We start from the raw sequence: 22,126 nt of genomic DNA, 5'->3' as shown, positions 1-22,126 counted from the left end.
GGTACCAGGAGCTCTGGCACGGGAGCGAGGAGAGAAGTGAGTGACAGCAGTGGGAGAGGGCAGTGGGTGGGATGCCTTGCAGGAGCAGCTGACGCTTTTGTAGGGCAGGAGAATCAAGAAGAGCCGGGGACATCTTACTCTCAGAAAACAAAGGTGCTCTCACTGCCACCTTGGGGATGGAATTTAAAAGGATAATGAGGTCAGCCTAAGGAACAGGTTCTGGTGGCCAGGCAGTGGCGCTCCGAGCATCAAAAGGAAAACAATGACTACACTTCACTGGAGCGACTCCAAGACACGGTCGAAAGGAGGAATTATAAAAAGTATACTAGAGAAGTCATATCTACTGATATGTCCCGAATTTTTCATAAAAACAGAGATGAGGAAAAGACAAATCATTCTGTTGACTGAAAAAAATGAACAACATGAGAGTTGTGAGTTACGTTTTATTTGGGGCAAAATGAGGACTATAGCCCAGGGAGACAGCGTCTCAGACAGCTTGGAGGAAGTGCTCCGAAGAGGTCGGGGGAAAGGTCAGTATTGTGTATGATTTTAGAGAAGGGGGGACGTGCTGTCAAGCACACATGTTGCCCGAGGCTTGCTGCTCGTCACGAAGAGCAGTTATCACCGCTAACGATTTCAGTGCTTTTCTAGATACGAGGAGATGCAAGAACCTGGGCTCATAAAATCTTCTCCTGAAAATGTCTAACTATCTGAAGGCCTGTTCTGCCAGTTTTTCCCAGAGCACCGAGCACCTCATTCCCAATCTCCGCCCTGAACTCCTTTCAGGCTGTGTTGATGGTCAGTGGCTGCAGTGGCCAGTGACTTAATCCTTGTAGAAGCAGATGGCGAGTACCAATTTTTAGTTGGCAATTCAATTGGTAAAAGAATGTAAAATACTATTTGTTTTGCTGATAAAATACTTTCTCCTCACTGAGTTGATTAGTTATTATAGTAATAGTGATTATAATTTGTTTTGATTTCTCTTAGAGATATAAGAGATATTTTACGAAGACAAAAGTCTTGCTGAAATGGTACCACAAGAATAATGGCATTCAGTACTCACCCTCGGGCGGGCCGGAGTTGGAGTCTGTTTAGGATGCTACGCCTAGGACGCTGCTTTGATTCACTCAGAAGCCCTCTGCTGTGTGTGGGTAGTTGTCTGCCAGGTATTTACATCTAGTCAATGGGAGTAAGAGATGCGGGGAGAGAACACCAACACCTCCATCAGAAGGGGCGCCTTTTCCCATATGAAGGCAGCCTTATTCCAAAGGAGTGGAGCTTCCCCGTGGAGCACTCAGAGCTCTGATGACACTGCAGACACTGCCTTCCTCACCTAATGCATGGTTTCCTTCAGTTTTCAGACTCCTTGCCACCAAACAAACTTTACACTCTGTAACTGTGTCTAGTGGCACCTTCCTGTCAATCTTCTCACCACCCCCAGGGGCAGGCACAGCAGTAAACAAGGGCCAGTCCATGCCTGGATCACAAAAAGTAAAGGGCTCAGACTTAACATGTAATGGGAAGCCATTTGGAGGGCTTCAAGCAGGAGTATGACTGGATCTAACTTGTGTTTTTAAAACGTCACCCTGGCTGCTGTGAGGACACAGAACTGGAGAGGTAAACTGGAGGCTAGAGGTTGATGTGGTGTCTGCAGCTCACAGAGGTGATGGAGACGCGATAAGGAAGCTTTCTGGATCCAGCAAGATGGTGAACTTGGCTTCCAGTTGTGGACAAAGAACGTAGCCTGCCATTACAGAAAACAAACAATGCGCCTGCCATCAAGCCTTCAGCCACGGCAGCACCCCCACCCACTGTGTGCCTGAGGGGAATTCAGGACGGAGGGAAACGTGAAAGATTCTGTGCTCAATACTGGCCCTAGATGATTAAGGTACATACCGAAGGAATAATTTCAGTGAGCCCAGATTCTTGCATCTTCCCCTACATAAAATCATTAACTTGAGATGTCTGTTCTTTGTGATTAGCAGTAATCTATGATGTTCAACTACGTGGCTTTTTTTTCCAACAAAACTCAATATTTCTGGCTCCTCCCTTACCTCTATGGAGCAGTTCCTCAGAGTTATATGAGACGCTGTTTCCTGGGCTACAGTCCTAAGTAAGGTCCCCTGAATAAAACTTAACTCACAACTTTAGGTTGTGTGTTTTTCTTTAGTTGACATGGTGAGCACCTCCCATGACAAACATGTTTAATAAAATATAACAAAATCTGGGCTTCCCAGGTGACGCAGTGGTTGAGAGTCCGCCTGCTGATGCAGGGGACACGGGTTCGTGCCCAGGTCCAGGAAGATCCCACATGCCGCGGAGTGGCTGGACCCGTGAGCCATGGCCGCTGAGCCTACACGTCTGGAGCCTGTGCTCCGCAACGGGAGAGGCCACAACAGTGAGAGGCCCACGTGCAGCAAAAATAAATAAATAAATAAATAACAAAAGCTATTTTAAAACAAAGTCAAGCGCAGGGACTTCCCTAGTGGTCCAGTGGTAAAGAATCCGCCTTACAATGCAGGGGGCGCGGCTTCAATCCCTGGTCAGGGAACTAAGATCCCACATGCCGCGGGGCAACTAAGCCCGCGCGCCACAGTTACTGAGCTCGTGTGCCTCAGCTACAGCCCACACGCCACAAACTACAGAGCCCATGTGCCCTGGAGCCCGCATGCCACAACTAGAGAAGAGAAAACCTGCAAGCCACGACTAGAGAAGAAGCCCACGCACCTCAATGAGAGATCCTGCATGCCTCAATGAGGATCCCGCGTGCCGCAACTAAGACCCGATGCAGCCAAAAATAAATAAAATAAACAATAAATAAATCTTTTAAAAAAATGAAATAAAACAAAATCAAGCTCTAAAGAAAATAAAAATAAATAAAGGGAAACCCTTGGGTGCTAGAATTGAAAACAGAACATTCAGCAGAAGCGATAAGCACATAGCTGATGATGTAAAATTCCTGCAGGCACCTCAGAATAGGCTTTTAACACTTGTTCAGTGCAGAAGGTGTGGTTTTGAGTCTCACATTCTATGGGAGCTAGATTTGAGATCCCTATATAAAGGCAGAACCTTGGAAAGATTGCCTCCTTGTCTATAAGAAAGTCTAGAAAAACTCTGCCCAGCAGCCCATGAAAGCAACAAGAAGCCTGTTTCTGCTTGGGGCTTTGAGTGAGAAATCACAATCCTAAGACTCTGCCATCCATAGATATATCTGAATTTATACTACCTATGTGCTACAGAAATTCCAAACTAAGGAATCAATATAAAAAACTAGTCCCTAACAGTGAACTCCTAGGGTATCCAAAAGAAGCAAACACAAAAACTGCTCTGTAGAGATAAATTTAGAATCTGAGGTGCTTGGGACTCCCATAGAAAACAATCAATCTGGCTAAAGATAAGCTCACAGTAAAAATGATTAACACATGTTAATCTACAATGTAACATAAGGGGGAGTCTGTGCCACCACAAACAGGAATTAACCCCCAATAAACTGAAATAATAAAAGACTATGAAAGAGACTCTAAAATTATTTTTAAATGAAAGGAAGAAGAGAAAGCAAGATGAACAGGACACTACGAAGAAGAGATGATGGTGGCCAGGAGTAAGTGGCTACAGTGAAGGTGGTGAGACAAAGGGATTCAAGGTATACTTGAAGGAACAGCTCACAGTAACTGCTGATTAGGTGAACCTGGAAGAAAGGAATCCAGAATTCCTAAGCTTTAGCTTAAGCAACTAGGTGGGTGCTCTGCCCTCTACCAAAATGAAAAAGAGTAGAGGAGGAAGAGCTTTGCAGAGTGTGGGTGGGTTTGGCATGTAAAGTTGGGATGCCTATTACACATCCAAGTAGAGACGTCAAGAAGGAGGTTGAATATTCAAATCTAGAGCTTAGATGAGAACACAGGGCTAGAGATATTGAATTTAGGCATCACCAACATAGAGGTAATATTTTAAAGCCTTGTCAATTACTATTCATTCTTCAAGATGCGACTTCAGAGTACTTCCTATGAAGCCTTTCTTGTTTGTTTGTTTGTGGTACGCGGGCCTCTCACTGTTGTGGCCTCTCCCGCTGCGGAGCACAGGCTCTGGACGTGCAGGCTCAGCAGTCATGGCTCACGGGCCCAGCCACTCCGCGGCGTGTGGGATCTTCCCGGACCGGGGCACGAACCCACGTCCCCTGCATCGGCAGGCGGACTCTCAACCACTGTGCCACCAGGGAAGCCCCCTATGAAGCCTTTTTAAAATGGTCTTTTTTTTTTTTACATCTTTACTGGAGTATAATTGCTTTACAATGGTGTTGGTTTCTGCTTTATAACAAAGTGAATCAGTTATACATACACATGTGTTCCCGTATCTCTTCCCTCTTGCGTCTCCCTCCCACCCTCCCTATCCCACCCTTCTAGGTGGTCACAAAGCACCGAGCTGATTTCCCTGTGCCACGCGGTTGCTTCCCACTAGCTATCTATTTTACGTTTGGTAGTGTATATATGTCCATGCCACTCTCTCACTTTGTCACAGCTTACCCTTCCCCCTCCCCATATCCTCAAGTCCATTCTCTAGTAGGTCTGTGTCTTTATTCCTGTCTTACCCCTAGGTTCTTCATGACATTTTTTTTTTCTTAGATTCCATATATATGTGTTAGCATACAGTATTTGTCTTTCTCTTTCTGACTTACTTCACTCTGTATGACAGACTCTAGGTCCATCCACCTCACTACAAATAACTCAATTTCGTTTCTTTTTATGGCTGAGTGATATTCCATTGTATATATGCGCCATATCTTCTTTATCCATTCATCCGATGATGGACACTTAGGTTGTTTCCATCTCCTGGCTACTGTAAATAGAGCTGCAATGAACATTTTGGTACATGACTCTTTTTGAATTATGGTTTAAACAGAGTGATGGGCTCTTAGAGTAACCTGTATCTCTCTTACACACTCTGTGACTTTGTTTATTTACCTGTCTCCCCATTATACTGAACACCTAGCCCATTGTGTGGCACACAACCAGGAATCAGTATCTTTATTCAGTTCACGGATGAATGACTATTCTGAAGTTCTAAGTGCGAGTCCCTGGCACAATATCTTGGAAAAGTGGGCACTCAAAACTATTTACTGAATGAATAAATGAGCTAACCTTCTGAGCAGCTAGACTTTGACTGCTTTCACTCAGAGCCAAAGATGTAAAATACTGGATACACTCATCTAGGTCTGTTTGAGGTAAAGAAGCCAGCAACTGTCTGAGCTCTTCTTCAACGGAAGAATCCTGAAATAAAGGAAAAGAAATTCTTCATAATTAAACTCCACAATTGAGTATAACAAAAAGTACCCAAAGAATAAAGCCAAAACAAAACAGGAGAGGTAAATCAGTACTTTTAGTCTTGAAAACAGTCACCACCCTGGTAAGCAGAGAATCATTTAATTTTGAATTCTATACTTTCATGTCTGCTAACTCAATCTGCAAGACCTATTGCAAAGCATAGCTCAAGATTTTCACCTCATAGGCTACTTCACATCTTGACTCAAAATGAATTATTACATTCTTTCTAACTAAAGCTGGCTTTTTAATATGCAGAACTTGTTCCCATCTGATTTTTCTAATAACTAATATCTAGAATAATTTGTTTTTCTATTTTTCAAAAACGCATTGCAAGTTTTCAGATTTTCATTTTCTAGAAAAGTCTGAGAAAAGCGCTCAAGGAACATGCTCTAATATCTATATTAGTAGTTAACAATTAATATCCATGTATATTAGTACATTAATATCTATATGTAGTAGTTCTCCAGAGACTGTTTTGCACCCCAGGAAATATTCAGCACTATCTGAGACATTTTTGGTTGTTACAACTCAGGGGTGCTACTGTCATCCAATGAGTAGATGCCAGGGATGCTGCTACAGTGTACAAAACAGCTTCCAACAACAAAGAATTATTTGGCCCAAAATGTCAGCAGTGTTGAGAAAAACTGTTCTATAGCAACCTTAGAACAAAGGACCAATTTATGGATGCTGATATGCTAAGAAGCCACCCTCTGGTGTAGAGAGACTCCCAACTCCACATAGGGGAAAATAATTTAGGAGAAATAGCACCTCCTGTGGAATCAAGAAATCTTGGAATGGAAACTACAATTGCAGGTTTAAACCCTAGTTTACCTGCTTGTGACAAGTAGCCAACAAACTGCTTTTTGAATGGTTATTTTGCACCCAAAGTGAAGATGATATATTAAACATTTTTTACTCACTGGATTATTTTATTTACTTACTTCTTTTAAAGATGGCAAAGGAGGTGGGCAGAGAAAAAAACGAAGATCACTATCTTTGCTTCGTGCCAGACCAATAAGAGTTCTCAGATCACAGGCTTGAGCAATTATCCTATACTGGTAATCTATTGTAAAAGTATATTGCGAGTACCCAAATTAGCTTATGGCTGTTTCAAAGGTTAAATGAACAACTTAACTTTTAAACGACAAGTTTGTAATTCAAAATTTCCCAGTTTTTTTTTTAACTGCAACTGCATTTACAATACCGTAAGCTAAATATCCAACATTTCCATGACTGATCTCATAATTCTCAACATATATCTAGATATATCACAAACTAACCTTTTTGAAAAAAATAAACCTCAAATGTGAAAACTGATAGGTCAGAACCAATTTAACTTCTCCTTAAAAAAAAAAAATTCCAGCATCCAAAAGCTATTTTGATCACTACTCAAAAAACCTGAGTTCTGTTTAAATCTGTCATCCCCTGCTACCTACATGGTGTTTGACATTCCATGAAGCCCATGAATAATCTGAGGTTCCAGACAGTAGTACTTTGTTTTAGCCTTCATGATTTCACCATTCCATTCTTTATGTATTGCTATAGACTGAATGTTTGTGTCCCTCCCAAATTCATGTGTTGAAACCTAATCCCCAATGTATTTGGAGGTAGCACCTTTGTGAGGTTATTAGGTCAAGATGGTGGAGCCCTCATGACTGGGATTAGTGCTCTTATAAAAGAGACCCCAGAGAGCTCCCTCAATCCTCACCAGACACAGAATCTGCTGGCACCCAGATCTTATATTTCCCAGCTTCCAGTAAACTGTGAGAAATAGATTTCTGTTGTTTATAAGCTACCCGGTCTAAGGTATTTTGTTATAGCATTCCAAATGGACTAAGGACATGTATCAAAAAAAACTGCAGCCACTGAAGGAGACATTTTTTAATAATAGCACTATATAACTTGGGTGAGTTCTTCAGAATCAAGTGGGGAACTTTTAAAAAATCTACATGCCAGGGCTCCAACTTTGATTTTTCTGATACAGTAGAAGTCTGAAATGGAGTCCTGGAAGGCAGATTTTGAAACAGATCAGATTTTTATTCTAAGTCTCCACTCGCATTAAATAAGCTTATTTTTACATTACAAATTATTATAGCCACCACTCAATCAAACTAATTAACTTGTATGAAGACAGAGATCTTATTCTGAGACTAAATTTTTCTTTGAAAGCATTCTTTTTTGTTTACCCATTTTTACAAGATGACTCTACTAACAAAGTGTACTTTAGCCCCCGTACTCAGAGCAGATCTGATCTCTTGCTCATGTACTTTTACTGCAGAACTTGCGATTTTAAATACAACTAAATATTTAAAATCTTCCTTAAAAAACAAATATACACACGCAAATTAGGCACATTTGACCAAGTATTAGTATTAAAGCCAAATAGACTGTCAACGTGAATGCAAATGTAACTTTGATGCAGCCAGCAATTAAAATATATTTTATTAAATAAGAACCAAAAAAAACACAGACACATTAGGCCATAACTATCAGAATCAAGAGTTTCTCCAATCAAGTAAAAGTTCATTCTGGTAGAAAGTTATACAAATATATCTTGAGGGTGTTCTTACCAAACACAATATGACTACCAGGCCAGCAGGTTTTACACTTTCTCTATCACTAGAGTTTCTTTTAAAGTTTTTTGAAAATATTTTTTACATATATTAATATTTCCTGAATTATTTTCCTTCCTTAGTGTCTCCTTCCCTTCTCTTTTACATCAGAAATCAAGAGCTAGCTGACGGTGTGCCATGTGTTCAGATGGTTTCATTACCATGCCAGTGACGGGTCTCTGCCATTTCCTGCACAGCCTGCAGTCGTGCTGCTCTGTCATCGGACTTACTTTTCCTCAGGAGCAGCCACACAGCACATTCATGATCTTCTATGTCAATTGTACTAAAGGTGTCTTTGTTAAAAAAAAAAAAAAAAAGACAATGTGAACAGTTAAAACAACATTTTCATCCTCACATTTAAGACAGTAATTTATAAATATTTTAAATCTACAATAGGAAAGTTATATCCATCTCCAGGTGTTGATAATGACTGATAGGTTTGTTCTCAGTTCTGTCATATTACGTTGTTTTATTTGTTACATATATTTTGTATGTGCTTTTGTTTTATATATTATGTTGCTTTCACAATGAGATCTTTTTTTTTGGCTCCTTTTCCCTAAAAAACTTTTTATTATGAGAAACATCAAGCATATGGGATAGATTAAAAGAATAATTGACATCCAATTGACATTGACATCCACATGCTTACCACAACTAGATTTAATAAATGTTATTATTTTGCCATATTTGCTTAATCTATATGGAAGTGTGTGTATTTTTTTTTTCTTTTTTTTGCCATGCTGCATGGCTTGTGGGATCTTAGTTCCCCAACCAGAGATCGAACCTGGGCCCTCAGCAGTGAAAGCGTGAAGTCCTAACCACTGGACTACCAGGGAATTCCCCAGGATGATTGTGTATTTTTTTCTGAACTATGTGAAAGAAAGGCGCAGAAATAATGATATTCCACCCTTTCATAGTTCAACATGCATCTCCTAAGAATAAGCCTGCATTCTCCTATATAATCACAATGCCATTTTAACACCCAAAAATACTAACAAAAATCTTCCAAATCATCTAAAATTCATTCCAACTCTATATTCAAATTTTTCCAATTGTCTTCAAAATATCTTTAGAGCTGGTTTTTTATAAAGCAGGATTTGATTAAGTCTCTTTAGTATCTTAATTCTAGAAAGTTTTCCCACCTTTTTTTTTCATGATGCCAACTTTTTAAAGAGATCAGGTCAGCTCTTTTATAGCTAGTTTCACAATGCAGATTTGTCTGATTGTGAAATCTACATTTTTGATGCAATATTCTCATTATGAGAAAGCATGGGAGTGATTTTCTAACAAATTTTAAATTTTGAAATATTCATCAAGAGTCTCAATATTTATTTACAACTATCTAACAAACAACAATGCATCCATAAAGATAGAAGGAAGAAAACAGTCCAAGGCATCAAGCCCTTAAATATAGCCCAACAGAATAATGTTCCTCAATTTTCCATAGGTATAATAAATGTTAGTATAAGAAATGGGAAAAAAAATCTCAAGTTGATCATCAAATGACTTTCAGATTACTGATAAGGAGTCTCAGTTAAATATGTGATACTTACCAGCAAATGGACCCCGTAATATCCTGGCTGATGTTGCCAATACTTTTCTTACTGCTTTGTGAAGCTCTTTTCTTGCTTGGTAGGTGATTCCTAAAATGATTATAAATTTAAATAAAACCAAGTAGGTACTCTTAATGCTATGTATGCTCCAATACTTCAAAGAAAAAAATGTATAAACTAAACCCCAATTTTTTCAAAAAGAGAATATAAAACAGCATCTTTCTCTTTTTACTGTCACTATTTAAAGCAACTAAAACCATTATGGGAACACAGAACTCTAGATCCCCCAAAAAACACTGCTTTCCTAGTCAGCGAAAAAGTAAAAACAAATCAAAAGCAAAAACACTAACTAAAACTAACAAAAATCCTCAAATACAACATAGGATTAACTACATTCAGGAAAATGTCACTTAAAAATACCACTCTCACAGTGAATTTTAGAGATACCTTACTAATGAGATTAAGCTTTACTATATAGGTAAATTATATGCTATAAAAATTATCTGTGTAATTGAAATTGTAACACACGATAAAAGCACGTTGAAATAGGAAGGTGAAATAATAATAAACACAAACAGGAGAGAGTGGTGATACATATAGCTGTAGACAGGGGAGCAGCAGAACCTGCCCACTCAGGGAATGTAAAGTGCTCACAGGCATGCTTATTCTGGCTGACAGTGTAGAACAGGCAGCTGTAAATCTAGTGTGATGACTCCCCAAGCTACCCATATCCTGATGAAAAGACACTCCTCTGCCCCAAAATCTCATGTTCACCAAGCAATCGTCTGATTACTAATTGGGTTTCCATGTGACCAAAATATGGAGAAGGGGAGTGTTCTGACTAGTAAAGACAGGTTTTCCAGCCTTAACGACAGATTTTTTCCCTCTGTAAATAAGTTGGTATTCATACTTGTGAATCCATCTCACGAGTTTAGTGTGCATGAATAAATGCCTTAGAGCAAAAATACCTCTGAGCTAAGTGACAAAATCATGTTTTTATGCTTGCTAAACTGAGGACCAGCCTCCAAACCGACAGTTCTCATGAAGGTGAGGAACTCCAAGTTTAGATTAAAAAAGCTGGCTAGGGCTTCCCTAATGGCGCAGTGGTTGAGAGTCTGCCTGCCGATGCAGGGGACACGGGTTTGTGCCCCGGTCCGGGAAGATCCCACATGCCGCGGAGCGGCTGGGCCCATGAGCCATGGCCGCTGGGCCTGCGCGTCCGGAGCCTGTGCTCTGCAATGGGAGAGGCCACAACAGTGAGAGGCCCGCATAACGCAAAAAAAAAAAAAAAAAAAAAAAAGCTGGCTAGTCTTCACCTGACTTAGTTATAGGAGAGCTGCAAATACGGGTTAAATATGAAAGTACAAAATTTTATCTTCAATTAATTCTTTAGGAACTTGGTTCTCATAGGGTTTGGTGATTCATAGAGTTAGCTGAACCTATTTTATTAATATTGTGCCTTACTCATTTTTTTATTTTTCATAGTTTTTTTCTTCCAGTTTTCCTGAAATACAATTGACATACAGCTCTGCATAACTTTAAGGTAAACAGCATAATGATTTGACTTACAAACATCAGGAAATGATTACCACAACAAGTTTAGTGACCATCTATCATCTCATATGGATACAAAATCAAAGAAAAAAAATGTTTTCCTTGTAATGAGAACTTCTTAGGATTCACTCTCTTAACAACTTTCATATATAACATACAGCAGTGTTAATTACATTTATATTTATTAATGTTATACATGACATCCTTAGTACTTATTTACCTTATAACTGCAAGTTTGTACATTTTGACCCCCTTCATCCAATTCCCCTTCCCCCACATGCCCCACCTCTGGTAACCACAAACCCGATCCCTGTTTCTATGAGTTTGTTTGTTTTTGAAGTATAATGACCTACAACACTGTGTTAGTTCCTGGTATACAACACAGTGGTTCCATATTTCTATACATTTCAAAATGATCACCATGCTCAGTCCAGTTATTATCTGTTACCATACAAAGGTATTGCATAATTATGGACCACATTCCCCACACTTCATACCCATAATTCATTTATTTTGTAACCAGAAGTCTGTACCTCTTAACCGCCCTCACTATTTCTCTCCTCCCCTCACCCCACCCCTCTGGCAACCACCTCTTTGTTCTCTGTAGAAACGATTCTGTTTCTGTTTTGTTATGTTTATTCATGTTTTATTTTTAGATTCCACATATAAGTGAAATAATACAGCATTTGTCCTTCTCTGACTTATTTCACTTAGCATAATATCCTCTGGGTTTATCCATGTTGTTGCAAATGGCAAGGTTTCATTCCTTTTTATGGCTGAGTAATATTCCATTGTATATATGTACCACATCCTCTTTACCCATTCATCTACTGATGGGCACTTAGGTTGCTTTCATATCTTGACTATTGTAAATAATGCTGCAGTGAATAGAGGGGTGCATAATCTTTTAGAATTGTCTTTGGATAAATACCCACGAGTGGCATTGCTGGTTCTATTGTAGTTCTATTTTTAATTTTTTAAGGAATCTCAATACTGTTTTCCATAGTGTTTGTACCAATTTACATTCCTAAATGCTCATTTTTAAATTCAATAAGTAGCTTCCATTTTTCACGAAGATGGGATTACTTTACCATAAACTTACCGTGATTTTCTCTTTTATCTAAAGAAACTGTGTGCACATATATATATGACTTCATCTTTTCTTTTTCTACCACTTGAGTATCTAATGTCAAAGACTTCTTCAAGGCCAGAACTTCATATGTAATAAATAAAGAACCTCTTAAAAAGAAACAAAAAATTCATCATAAATATATGATCTAAATATAACACAGGAGCCACTCTTTTTTTTATTAAGCTTTTTGTAGAACTTTTTCTTTCTTTTTTATTGGGAAACATAACGTATATACAGTAATGTGCATATAACATACATTATACATATATATGTATAAATGTATACACACATTTCAGCTTACAAATAATAATAAATAGCTGCAATACCATACCCAGGCAAAAAAAACATTAACAGTACCTAGAAGCCCACAGTGCATCCCTCTCTGATCCTGACCCACTCTCTCATCTCTATAGCTAACTATTATTCTGGGTCTTATTATAGTAATATCCTTGCTATTCTTTACAGTTCACCACCTAAACATGAACCTTTAAACAACGGGGCTTAGTTTTGTCTGTCTGTGAACTTCACAGGAATGAAATCACACTGTATGTATTCTTTAGTTCACCTTCTGTTTGTGAGATTCATCCATGTTGTTACATGTATCTGGAGTTCATGCATTTATATTTTCACATGGTATGTGATTCATCCATTGTATAGCTATACTACAACTTATTTATCCATTCTACCACAGACGGGCAATTTAGGGAATTTCTATCGATAGCTTGAGTCTATTACAAATAACACTGTTACACATTGTATACATCTACACTGTATGCATGTGTATATGTTCTTCTAGGATACATATCTAGAAGTAAAACTGCAGACTTTCTGAAAGTATATATATTGTTCAACTTTACTAGATAGTGCCAAACTGTTTTTTTCCAAAGATTAGCCAATTTGTACTCCTTATCACCAGCATATGAAAATTTCTCCTCTCCTAAGAGTTATACCTAAAATCAAATATTAAAAGTGAAATACAGGGGATGCAGTGGTGTCTCAGTGGTTAAGAATCCACCTGCCAATGCAGGGGACATGGGTTCGAACCCTGGTCTGGGAAGATCCCACATACCACGGGGCAAGTAAGCCCGTGTGCCACAACTACTGAGCCTGTGCTCTAGAGCCCACGAGCCACAGCTACTGAAGGCTGTGTGCCTAAAGCCCGTGCTCCACAACAGGAGAAGCCACCGCAATAAGAAGCCCCATGCACCACAAGGAAGAGTAGCCCCCGCTCGCCGCAACTAGAGAAAGCCCACGCACAGCAAAGAAGACCCAACGCAGCCAAAAATAAATAAATAAATTTTTTTTTTTAAAAAGTGAAATACAGGGAATTCCTGTATTACTGCACTGTAATTCCATGCAGTGGTTAGGACTCCGCACTTTCACTGCCGAGGGCCCGCGTTCAACCCTGTTTGGGGAATTAAAATCCTGTTAGCTGCACAGTGCAGCCAAAAAAAAAAAAAAAAAAAGAAAACTGGAAAGAAAAAAAAAAGTGAAATACAATGTTGTGTATCCTAAAATGAAGGATTTTCCCCTAATCAGATTGACCTACACTAAATCCAGACACAAAGGCTGCACTCTGTCTGGATTCACAACTTAGAAACACACAGTTTTATGAAGTCTTTTTCTGAGCCTCCCACCCTAAAGCAAAAGCAAGTAAGACAGAAAGGCCAGACACTGGCCAGTACCAGAAGAATAGAGAGAAAGCTCTCAAGAATCATCACCTCTCCTGGGGAATCTATCTGAGCAGCCAAAAAGAACAAATCTATTCAGTATTTTTATCATGCTTTCCATGAAAGACAAAACTCTTTACCAGAAATTGTGATTAATTTTCACTATATTCCTGAATATAACTGTGATATAAACAAAGAAATTGCACTATAGAAAAGAATATACATTTATCTTTTGCCTGGAATGAGTCAAAAGAAAAAATCATCTAAATATGTTTTGTCTTACCTTACAATGTCATGGAGAAATGTACGTATTTGGATAAAATGCCAAATATATTTCCTTTATCATTTTAGCATCTAAGAGTTGATTTTATATTTATACTAATGAAAAAGAGTATTATTAACAAAAACACTAGAACAGTATTAGACATAAACTTAACATATATATCCTCCGCCCCCCCAAAAAAAGGAAAGAAAAGAGAATGAAAAATAACGATTTTGGGGAAGATAGTCACTCCAATCATTAAGCATGTGCCTCTGAAACAGCATGAGATGAGAGTGTCAATCTATTGGTTTTCTCAGTCAATCTCAATTTCCTTTCATAAGAGCTTTATGGTGACTTAAAGGATGTTCAAAAGTAATTCTGACTATAGTTGATTTTTACCTTCTTCACCCTCTTTATAACCCAACACAAGATGTGATTTTAGGTGTGTGAAAGCTAATTAGTGAGTGCCTGCTCTGTACATGCCAAGTGCTTCCCTCAGAGAAACAGTGCCAGATGGGCAGAATCCCCATCGTACACCTCGATCCAAGAGAAAACACTTCTCAGGAGTTAGAGTAACCGGATCAAGACAACACTGAAGTGGTAGAACCAGTGATTAACCAGGGATGAATCCACATGTTTATAGATTCCAAAATCTGTACCCTTTCAGTGCCCCATGCTACTTGTAAATCACTTCCACTGAGATTTCAAACAGTAGTATCATAAAGCCAGTTAATATTTCACAGTTGACACTTACCCTAAAATAAGTGATCCAGTAAACTTTATTATATTTCCTTCAAAAAGAAAGGGGAAAAAAAGTCAATGTGATGAATATCAATTGGAAAAATTGGTATCTTTCCATTAATATAATCATTTACTATCAACACATGGCTTCCTATTCCCAGATACAAAAAATGAACCAATAAGCACTGAGTCCAAAATATAATCTATATTTCATACCAATTCTCCCCTTCCTCCACCTCTTCTTATTCTGCCATCCTCCACACTAAATCAGTAAGAAACCCTCGTTTTGCTGCACTACTGATACTGTCAGGCCTAAAGTGCTTTCACTGAATGCAGTCCAGGGAGCTAACTGTCCTGACTTTTTTTTTAGTTCACAACGAGTTAAATAAAGGAATGGGAAGAATTCTCCATATCACTACCTAAGACTATATTAAGGGATTATGTTTGTGAAGTGGGACACAAAATGATTCTTCCCAAAGAAATTATGTTATAATTGGTGGTGAAGTGCCATATATAGGTAGTCCCATTTAAAATATAGGTTAGGGACTTCCCTGGTGGTCCAGTGGTTAAGACTTCTCCTTCCAATGCAGGGGGTGCGGGTTTGATCCCTATTCAGGGAGCTAAGATCCCACATGCCTCACAACCAAAAAACCAAAACATAAAACAGAAGCAATATTGTAACAAATTCAATAAAGACTTTAAAAATGGTCCACATCAAAAAAATCTTTAAAAAATATATAGGTTACTTTCTACAAGTTTATTTATAAATTTTTTGTTTGGAACTTGGAAAAAAATTTTTTAATATTAAAAAAAAAAGTCCTAGTGGCAGACACAGCTAGCTGCCTATTCAATACACATAAGCCCCTTAATTCGTACTAACACAACCTGATTACTACCTAAAGATATTCAAATTTCCTTGATTCTTACTAACACAACCTGATTACTACCTAAAGACATTCAAATTCAATACACATAAGCCCCTTAATTCTTACTAACACAACCTGATTACTACCTAAAGATATTCAAATTTCTTTACTACCTAAAGATATTCAAGATACCTGATTACTACCTAAAGACTCCTCTGCAGGTAGGGCTGGCTGTGCAACACAGCTGTAGCCAATATATATATACACATATATAGAGAGAGATGTAATACATCTATATAAACATATGGATGGAAGTCTACAGGGAGAGATCCCTCCCCAAATAAAAAGACAAAGCCTCGTAACATGGCTTTTGGTCTTTCTGCCTTCTTGATGTCCTGGGATTCAGCAACAACTTGTGACCATGAGGACAATAAGATAATAGAGCAGGAAGACGAGAGAATTGCTAAACTGTGATTCCTGCCCTAAATTGTCTCCATCTTGACTTCCTGTTATGTAAGAAAAATGAAAACCTTACTAATTTAAGCCATTATAGTCTAGTTTCTGTTATATGTACTGAACACAATGTTAACTAATATTACCCATGATGGTTAGGGACTGCAGGCAGCTCGTGAATATCTATGTAACCTATAATTTGTTGGATGTATAGAGGTAGGTAGCCCTTTGTTCAGACCTTCACCTTATGCTGCGAAGAACACACTTCTCCTCCATACTGAGGGATAAGGAACTTTCCTCCATCAACTTCCCTATGCATCAGCCAAGGGAGATGGAAATTCCTCCCAAACTCTAGGACCCAGTGGTTCCAGAACAGGAAAGAGGGCAGTTCCAGAAACTCTGCAGGGATGAGACCGAAAGTTGTGACACACAGAGCTTCTTGACTGTGCAACCCCTCTGGGACCTTTTTCATTCCAAGATGGCTTCCTGGACTTCCCAGGGAACAGCCAGTTTATTTCCTCCTATACTGCTGCTGTCTGTTTCTTCTTACTAGGATGTTTCCTTTTCACTAAGCCCTGGAAACAGAATAGAGACTCACAGCCTTTTCTCCTACCCGAAAGTGTATTTACTACTCTTGAGTCTGTTTTGCTAGAAATGATGAGAGAAGAAAAGCTCCCTTCTCTGTCCCACTCCTCTTTTTATTTTTAAAATACAAAATCACAGAATTTTCTAGATGAAAAAGATCTATCCTAAAAACTGATCTTTCTTACCGATCAAAAGGAAGCTCCATGAGGACAGAGACTTCATCTTATTCAATACTGTATCCTCTGGGCCTAGTAATAGTACCTGGCACATAGTAGAATGAATGAAAGATGGCCTAGGCCAATATTCTCATTTTACAAATAAAGATTAGTAATAAGTAATGTAAATAAAGATTTACAAATAAAGACAGTAGATTAGTGCTAGATCCTAAGTTCCTGTAGGGCAAGCAAAACATCTTCCTGGTTCACCACTGAATTCCCAGAACCTAATACATGTGCCTGGCACCATGTTCTACAGAAGCTTAATAAATGGCTGCTGAAAAAGAATGCAGTGACACTTGAGTTTAAAAGGATGAGTATGAATCTGACAGGAAACATAGGGGAGGGAAAAGATTCCCAAGAAAAAGGAGTATGCATGGCTCTGGGCGTACAAATTTGGGGTGAACCTTTAGTACAGAAAAGACAAACAACTTTGAGATTTATCATGGATTAAATAAGTTTTTGTGGACAACCCTGGAAAGTTAACCACAATTCTATCACTGTTTCTACAAGAAGATATTGTTGTTTAAACTGTACTCACTGACATCTCTCCAATATGTGTTGCTTTTTGGCGGAGGAGTTGAGGTTCCCATTCTTCTGCAACAGATGACGCAATAAGCAGCCAGGGACATTCTGTGTGCTTAGAACAATTAAAACACGTTTAATTTAGCATGTAATTAAAAACATTTCTCTTAACTATAAGAACATGTCACAATCACAGTAGACTGCCCACAGAGTTAGATTTTTCAAGACCTGGAAAAAAAGTTTTCAATTAAAGAAAAAAAATTTCTCCCCTAAAAATTTAAAGCAGACTTATTAGAATAGTATTTTGCTAGTACCTCAATGATTATTCTTCAAACTGTGTCCAACTGTGAACAATGATTAGTAGGAAAAAGGAAAAGAGATTATTAATCAGAATATCAATATAGGGATCAAAAAATGTTAATGCCTTCTAAAAATATATATATGCATATAGATAGATATATTTATCTTTAGTGACTGAAGTCCCTACAAAAATGAAAAGCAGCTCTGAATGGAAGATATCCTTAGGACCCATAGAAGTGTTTAGCTTTTCTCCAAGGCCTTCAAGAGGGTACCCAACATTGTTTAAAATCTTTGAAATGTAATCGTTACTTGTTGGCATCCTGTCAAAGAAGGAGATGTTGCCCAACTATTTAATCACTATCCTTTTGCTCAACTATTTCATCAACTGAGTAAAGATGATCTAAATATGATGCAATGGTTTCTAGAACAACTCAGTATTCTAGAAACATAGATGGTCTTTGGATGAGACGTTTCTTTCTTCTTTTTTCTTTTGCAATAAGAGAAAAGAAAGAAGATGCCTTGAGGAACTCATGTGAGAAATGGTCTTTGGTTTAATACATTAAAAACTTCTGACAGCTTTACAGGGATTAAGGGGAAAATTGCTTGGTGTACATGTGTAAGAAAATCTGTTAGCACTAACACAAAATAAAAAGCTTAAACATTTTTTCTTGTAATTCTAGTACCTCAATTGATGACTAAGCAAACTAGTTTAGGCAACAGATAAACTTGTAAAGGTCACTGTTTTAAAGGTCATTGTATCTTATTTTCTCACTGTTTAAAGGGTTGCTGCTACTTCTCTATGAGACACAGGATAATGGTAAAAATGATACAAAGACAGCAACGAAGTAGGTGCTTATAAAACCAAGGCAGAATGCAATGTATAGATTTTCGTTTTAGTTACTACATGAAAACTTTTGACTAAAACAAAAATGCAGAGCAAAAATATACTGCTTCCTTCAATCCCAACATCTATTATGAAAGTGGTCAACTATAAAACATTATACGAATATTGTTTACTATTACTTCTCTGGCCTAAAAACCTTCACGGTATTAACTTAAACAAACCACCCGCCAGCAGGTTCCCCTCCCACCAAGTCCTGGATATGAATGAGTATAGTGGAAGTATACTTCCTCATCTTATTTCCCTCTAGATTTCCTCAAATGACATCACTGGCTCTTTCAGCTTTTTCCAGAATAAACTAACTCTAACTCTCTTTCAACTCTCTCAGCGTCTTGACTATTCCCAGTTCACTGCTCTCCAGTCTCAATAAACCATCCATCCTTGCTTTCCGGGGGTGAGCATCCATCCCATGGTTGTACTTCCTTCCCCACCCAGCCTCGACTCCAGGGTGCATCACTGCAACCTCTCTCTCTACCTGCTTCCTCAACATACCAGAGTCCTCCTCCTTCTACTATCCTGCAGCCCCAACCTGAAACATGTGTTTTCTCTGTTCTTACACTTGGACAGCCAAAATTGGGGGCAGGGGGACAAAAGGCAAACTGGGAGTGTGCTCTCAGAATGACTTTGCCTGTCCTTAATCAGTTTTCTTCTCATCCCCATGACGACTGCTCTAAATACCCACATACTCTGCCAAGCGTCCTACCCTACCTGCATCCTTTTCAAATGATCTTGTCTCTTATTTCACTCAGAAAATTACGACTAAACCCCTCAACTTCTGCCCCCATACCTACAAGCAGGGATTGATCCAGGTATTGAAGAAATCAACATTTATTCAAATAGTGGGGAGAGGGGAGGTTCCTTTAAAAAAAAACACCACAAAACCACAAATATCAAATTAGGTACTAAAATGAAAGTGATTCAGAATGAGAAAAGATATCACAATAAATTACTGCAGTCTTAGAAATTTGGTACCTTTCTTCTGGGATTTCATTAGCTAATTTGTCAGAAATGCTTACATAGAAATACTTCAGGATTACACTCTGGTGTTCCTCCCTCCCTAAGACATTACAACTCCTAGTAACTCCTAGCACTCACAGGGGCCCATGCAAGTAAGGCACCCTCAAGCCTACGCTTCCTAATATCACAGGAAATCTACGCTGGCCGACTTGCATATCTTTATCTGCATCGCCTTTTCCAGATTCCAAATGGATTTTTATCTGCACTGTTCTTTCCTGTTTCTGAGGAAAAGGTCTCAACCCTTTTTCAAAGGGAAATGTACCATCTATGTTCTAGATATCATTTTTTCCCTTCCATGTGGACCTTGATTCATTATCTGTCTTTCTCTTCTTAATTTTCACACACTCCCTCTCTATCAGCTCTTTCTACTCCTCCCCCCTAAATACTGGATGTCCAATATGCTCCCATCAAAACACAAAAACAAACAATTGGAAAAAAAAAGTAAAACCTCAATCTACCCAAGTGCCCTCTAGCTATTGCCACTTCTCTCACCTCCCTTTCCTAAGATTCTTTCCCCAGTGTGTCTTCCTCCAGCGCTGAAACAGCCCTCCCCAAGGTCACCAGTCAGTGACATCTTTGCTGCTAAATCCACTTTTCAGTCACCATCTTACTGTCTTTGTCTAAAGCATTTGACTACTCCCTCCTTGTCTCCTCTAGCTACTATGACACCTGGTTTTCTAGTTTGATTCCCCTATTACTGGCTGCTCCATCCCATTACTCATTCAACAAAGAGTTATTCAGTTATTGAGCACCTACCACCTGTCAGTGATGGACACCTGAGATGTGAATAAAGCAGCACAACTCCCTGCTCTTACTGAGCTTACAGTTGTCTCTGCTGCCTCTACCCAGCCCTTAAATATTAGTGTTTCAGTGGGTTCCGCCTGTGCTCTTCCTTTTTCCTCATGTTATATTCTCGTGCTAAATAATTTCAGTGTTTTCATCACAAAGCTTTACCTGTAAGCTTTTGATTCCCAAGTCTCTATAACTAACTCAAGTCTCTCTGCTAAGCACATATATTCAACTGCCTAATGCATATTTGCACCTTGAAGCACCACAAACACCTAAAACCCAGGATGTCTAAAGTCAAATCATCATACTCTAGAAATCAAATATCCCAAGACCATTTATTACTAAACCATAGTTTCCCTATTGATTAGAAATGACTTTTCCCTACACCAAGGTCTAATCTACCTAGGGTCCATTTCTGGAGAATTCTGTTCCACTAACACATTTGTCTAACCCTACATCAATAATATAACACCTTTCTTAATTATTACACCTTTAAAATAAGCCTTGATAGGTTCTAGAGTGAGTACCCCTGCCCCCATTCTTGGCAGGATTATCTTGGTTACTGGGAATTATTTTTTTTGGCAATCTCCTACATTTTTAATTTTTTTTAATTTTTAAATTTTATTTTACTTATTTTTTTATATAGCAGGTTCTCATTAGTTATCCATTTTATACATATTAGTGTTTATATGTCAATCCCAATCTCCCAATTCATCACACCAACACCAACACCCCCCCGCCGCTTTGCCCCTTGGTGTCCATACGTTTGTTATCTATGTCTGTGTTTCAATTTCTGCCCTGCAAACTGGTTCATCTGTACCATTTTTCTAGGTTCCACATATATGCATTAATATACGATAGTTGTTTTTCTCTTTCTGACATACTTCACTCTGTATGACAGTCTCTAGATTCATCCACGTCTCTACAAATGACCCAATTTCGTTCCTTTTGATGGCTGAGTACTATTCCATTGTATATATGTACCACATCTTCTTTAACCATTCGTGTGCCAATAGGCATTTAGGTTGCTTCAATGACCTGGTTATTGTAAATAGCGCTGCAATGAACATCAGGGTGCATGTGTCTTTTTGAATTGTGGTTTTCTCTGGGTATATGCCCAGTAGTGGGATTGCTGGGTCACATGGTAATTCTATTTTTAGTTTTTGAAGGAATCTCCATACTGTTCTCCATAGTGGCTGTATCCATTTACATTCCCACCAACAGTGCAAGAGGGTTCCCCTTTCTCCACACCCTCTCCAGCAGTTATTATGTGTAGATTTTCTGATGATGCCCATTCTAACTGGTGTGAGGTGATACTTCACTGTAGTTTTGATTTGCATTTCTCTAATAATTAGTGATGTTGAGCAGCTTTTCATGTGCTTCTTGGCCATCTGTATGTCTTCTTTGGAGAAATGTCTATTTAAGTCTTCTGTCCATTTTTTGATTGGGTTGTTTGCTTTTTTTAATATTGAGCTGCATGAGCTGTTTATATATTTTAGAGATTAATCCTTTGTCTGTTGACTGGTTTGCAAATATTTTCTCCCATTCTGAGGGTTGTCTTTTCGTCTTGTTTATAGTTTCCTTTGCTTTGCAAAAGCTTTTAAGTTTCATTAGGTCCCATTTGTTTATTTTT

The 22,126-nt window shown here is 38.5% G+C and overlaps 1 protein-coding gene across 3 annotated transcripts in view; it reads right to left on the bottom strand.

Moving 5' to 3' along the window:
• The window catches only part of SERAC1 (serine active site containing 1), an 86,203-nt gene that overhangs the window by 26,433 nt on the left and 37,644 nt on the right, over positions 1-22,126 (bottom strand). For 2 of the 3 annotated variants that reach the window (XM_082855814.1, XM_082855812.1), the window contains exons 2-8: positions 17,503-17,601; positions 14,856-14,892; positions 12,140-12,276; positions 9,484-9,573; positions 8,092-8,223; positions 6,260-6,381; positions 5,136-5,264 (exon numbers count right to left, since the gene is read on the bottom strand). In XM_082855814.1, the coding sequence (XP_082711940.1) occupies positions 5,136-5,264; positions 6,260-6,381; positions 8,092-8,223; positions 9,484-9,573; positions 12,140-12,276; positions 14,856-14,892; positions 17,503-17,593 (738 nt within the window). In that variant the 5' untranslated portion in view covers positions 17,594-17,601. Of the gene's footprint in view, positions 1-5,135; positions 5,265-6,259; positions 6,382-8,091; positions 8,224-9,483; positions 9,574-12,139; positions 12,277-14,855; positions 14,893-17,502; positions 17,704-22,126 lie in introns of those variants that run through there. The other variant, XM_082855813.1, reaches the window with a different exon arrangement.

Source organism: Leucopleurus acutus (assembly GCF_964270905.1).
Source record: "Leucopleurus acutus genome assembly, chromosome: 15".
In the NCBI taxonomy this organism is placed as follows: domain Eukaryota; kingdom Metazoa; phylum Chordata; class Mammalia; order Artiodactyla; family Delphinidae; genus Leucopleurus; species Leucopleurus acutus.
The sequence above is the reverse complement of the archived record's forward strand: the minus strand, read 5'-3'. Positions and strand labels throughout refer to the sequence as shown.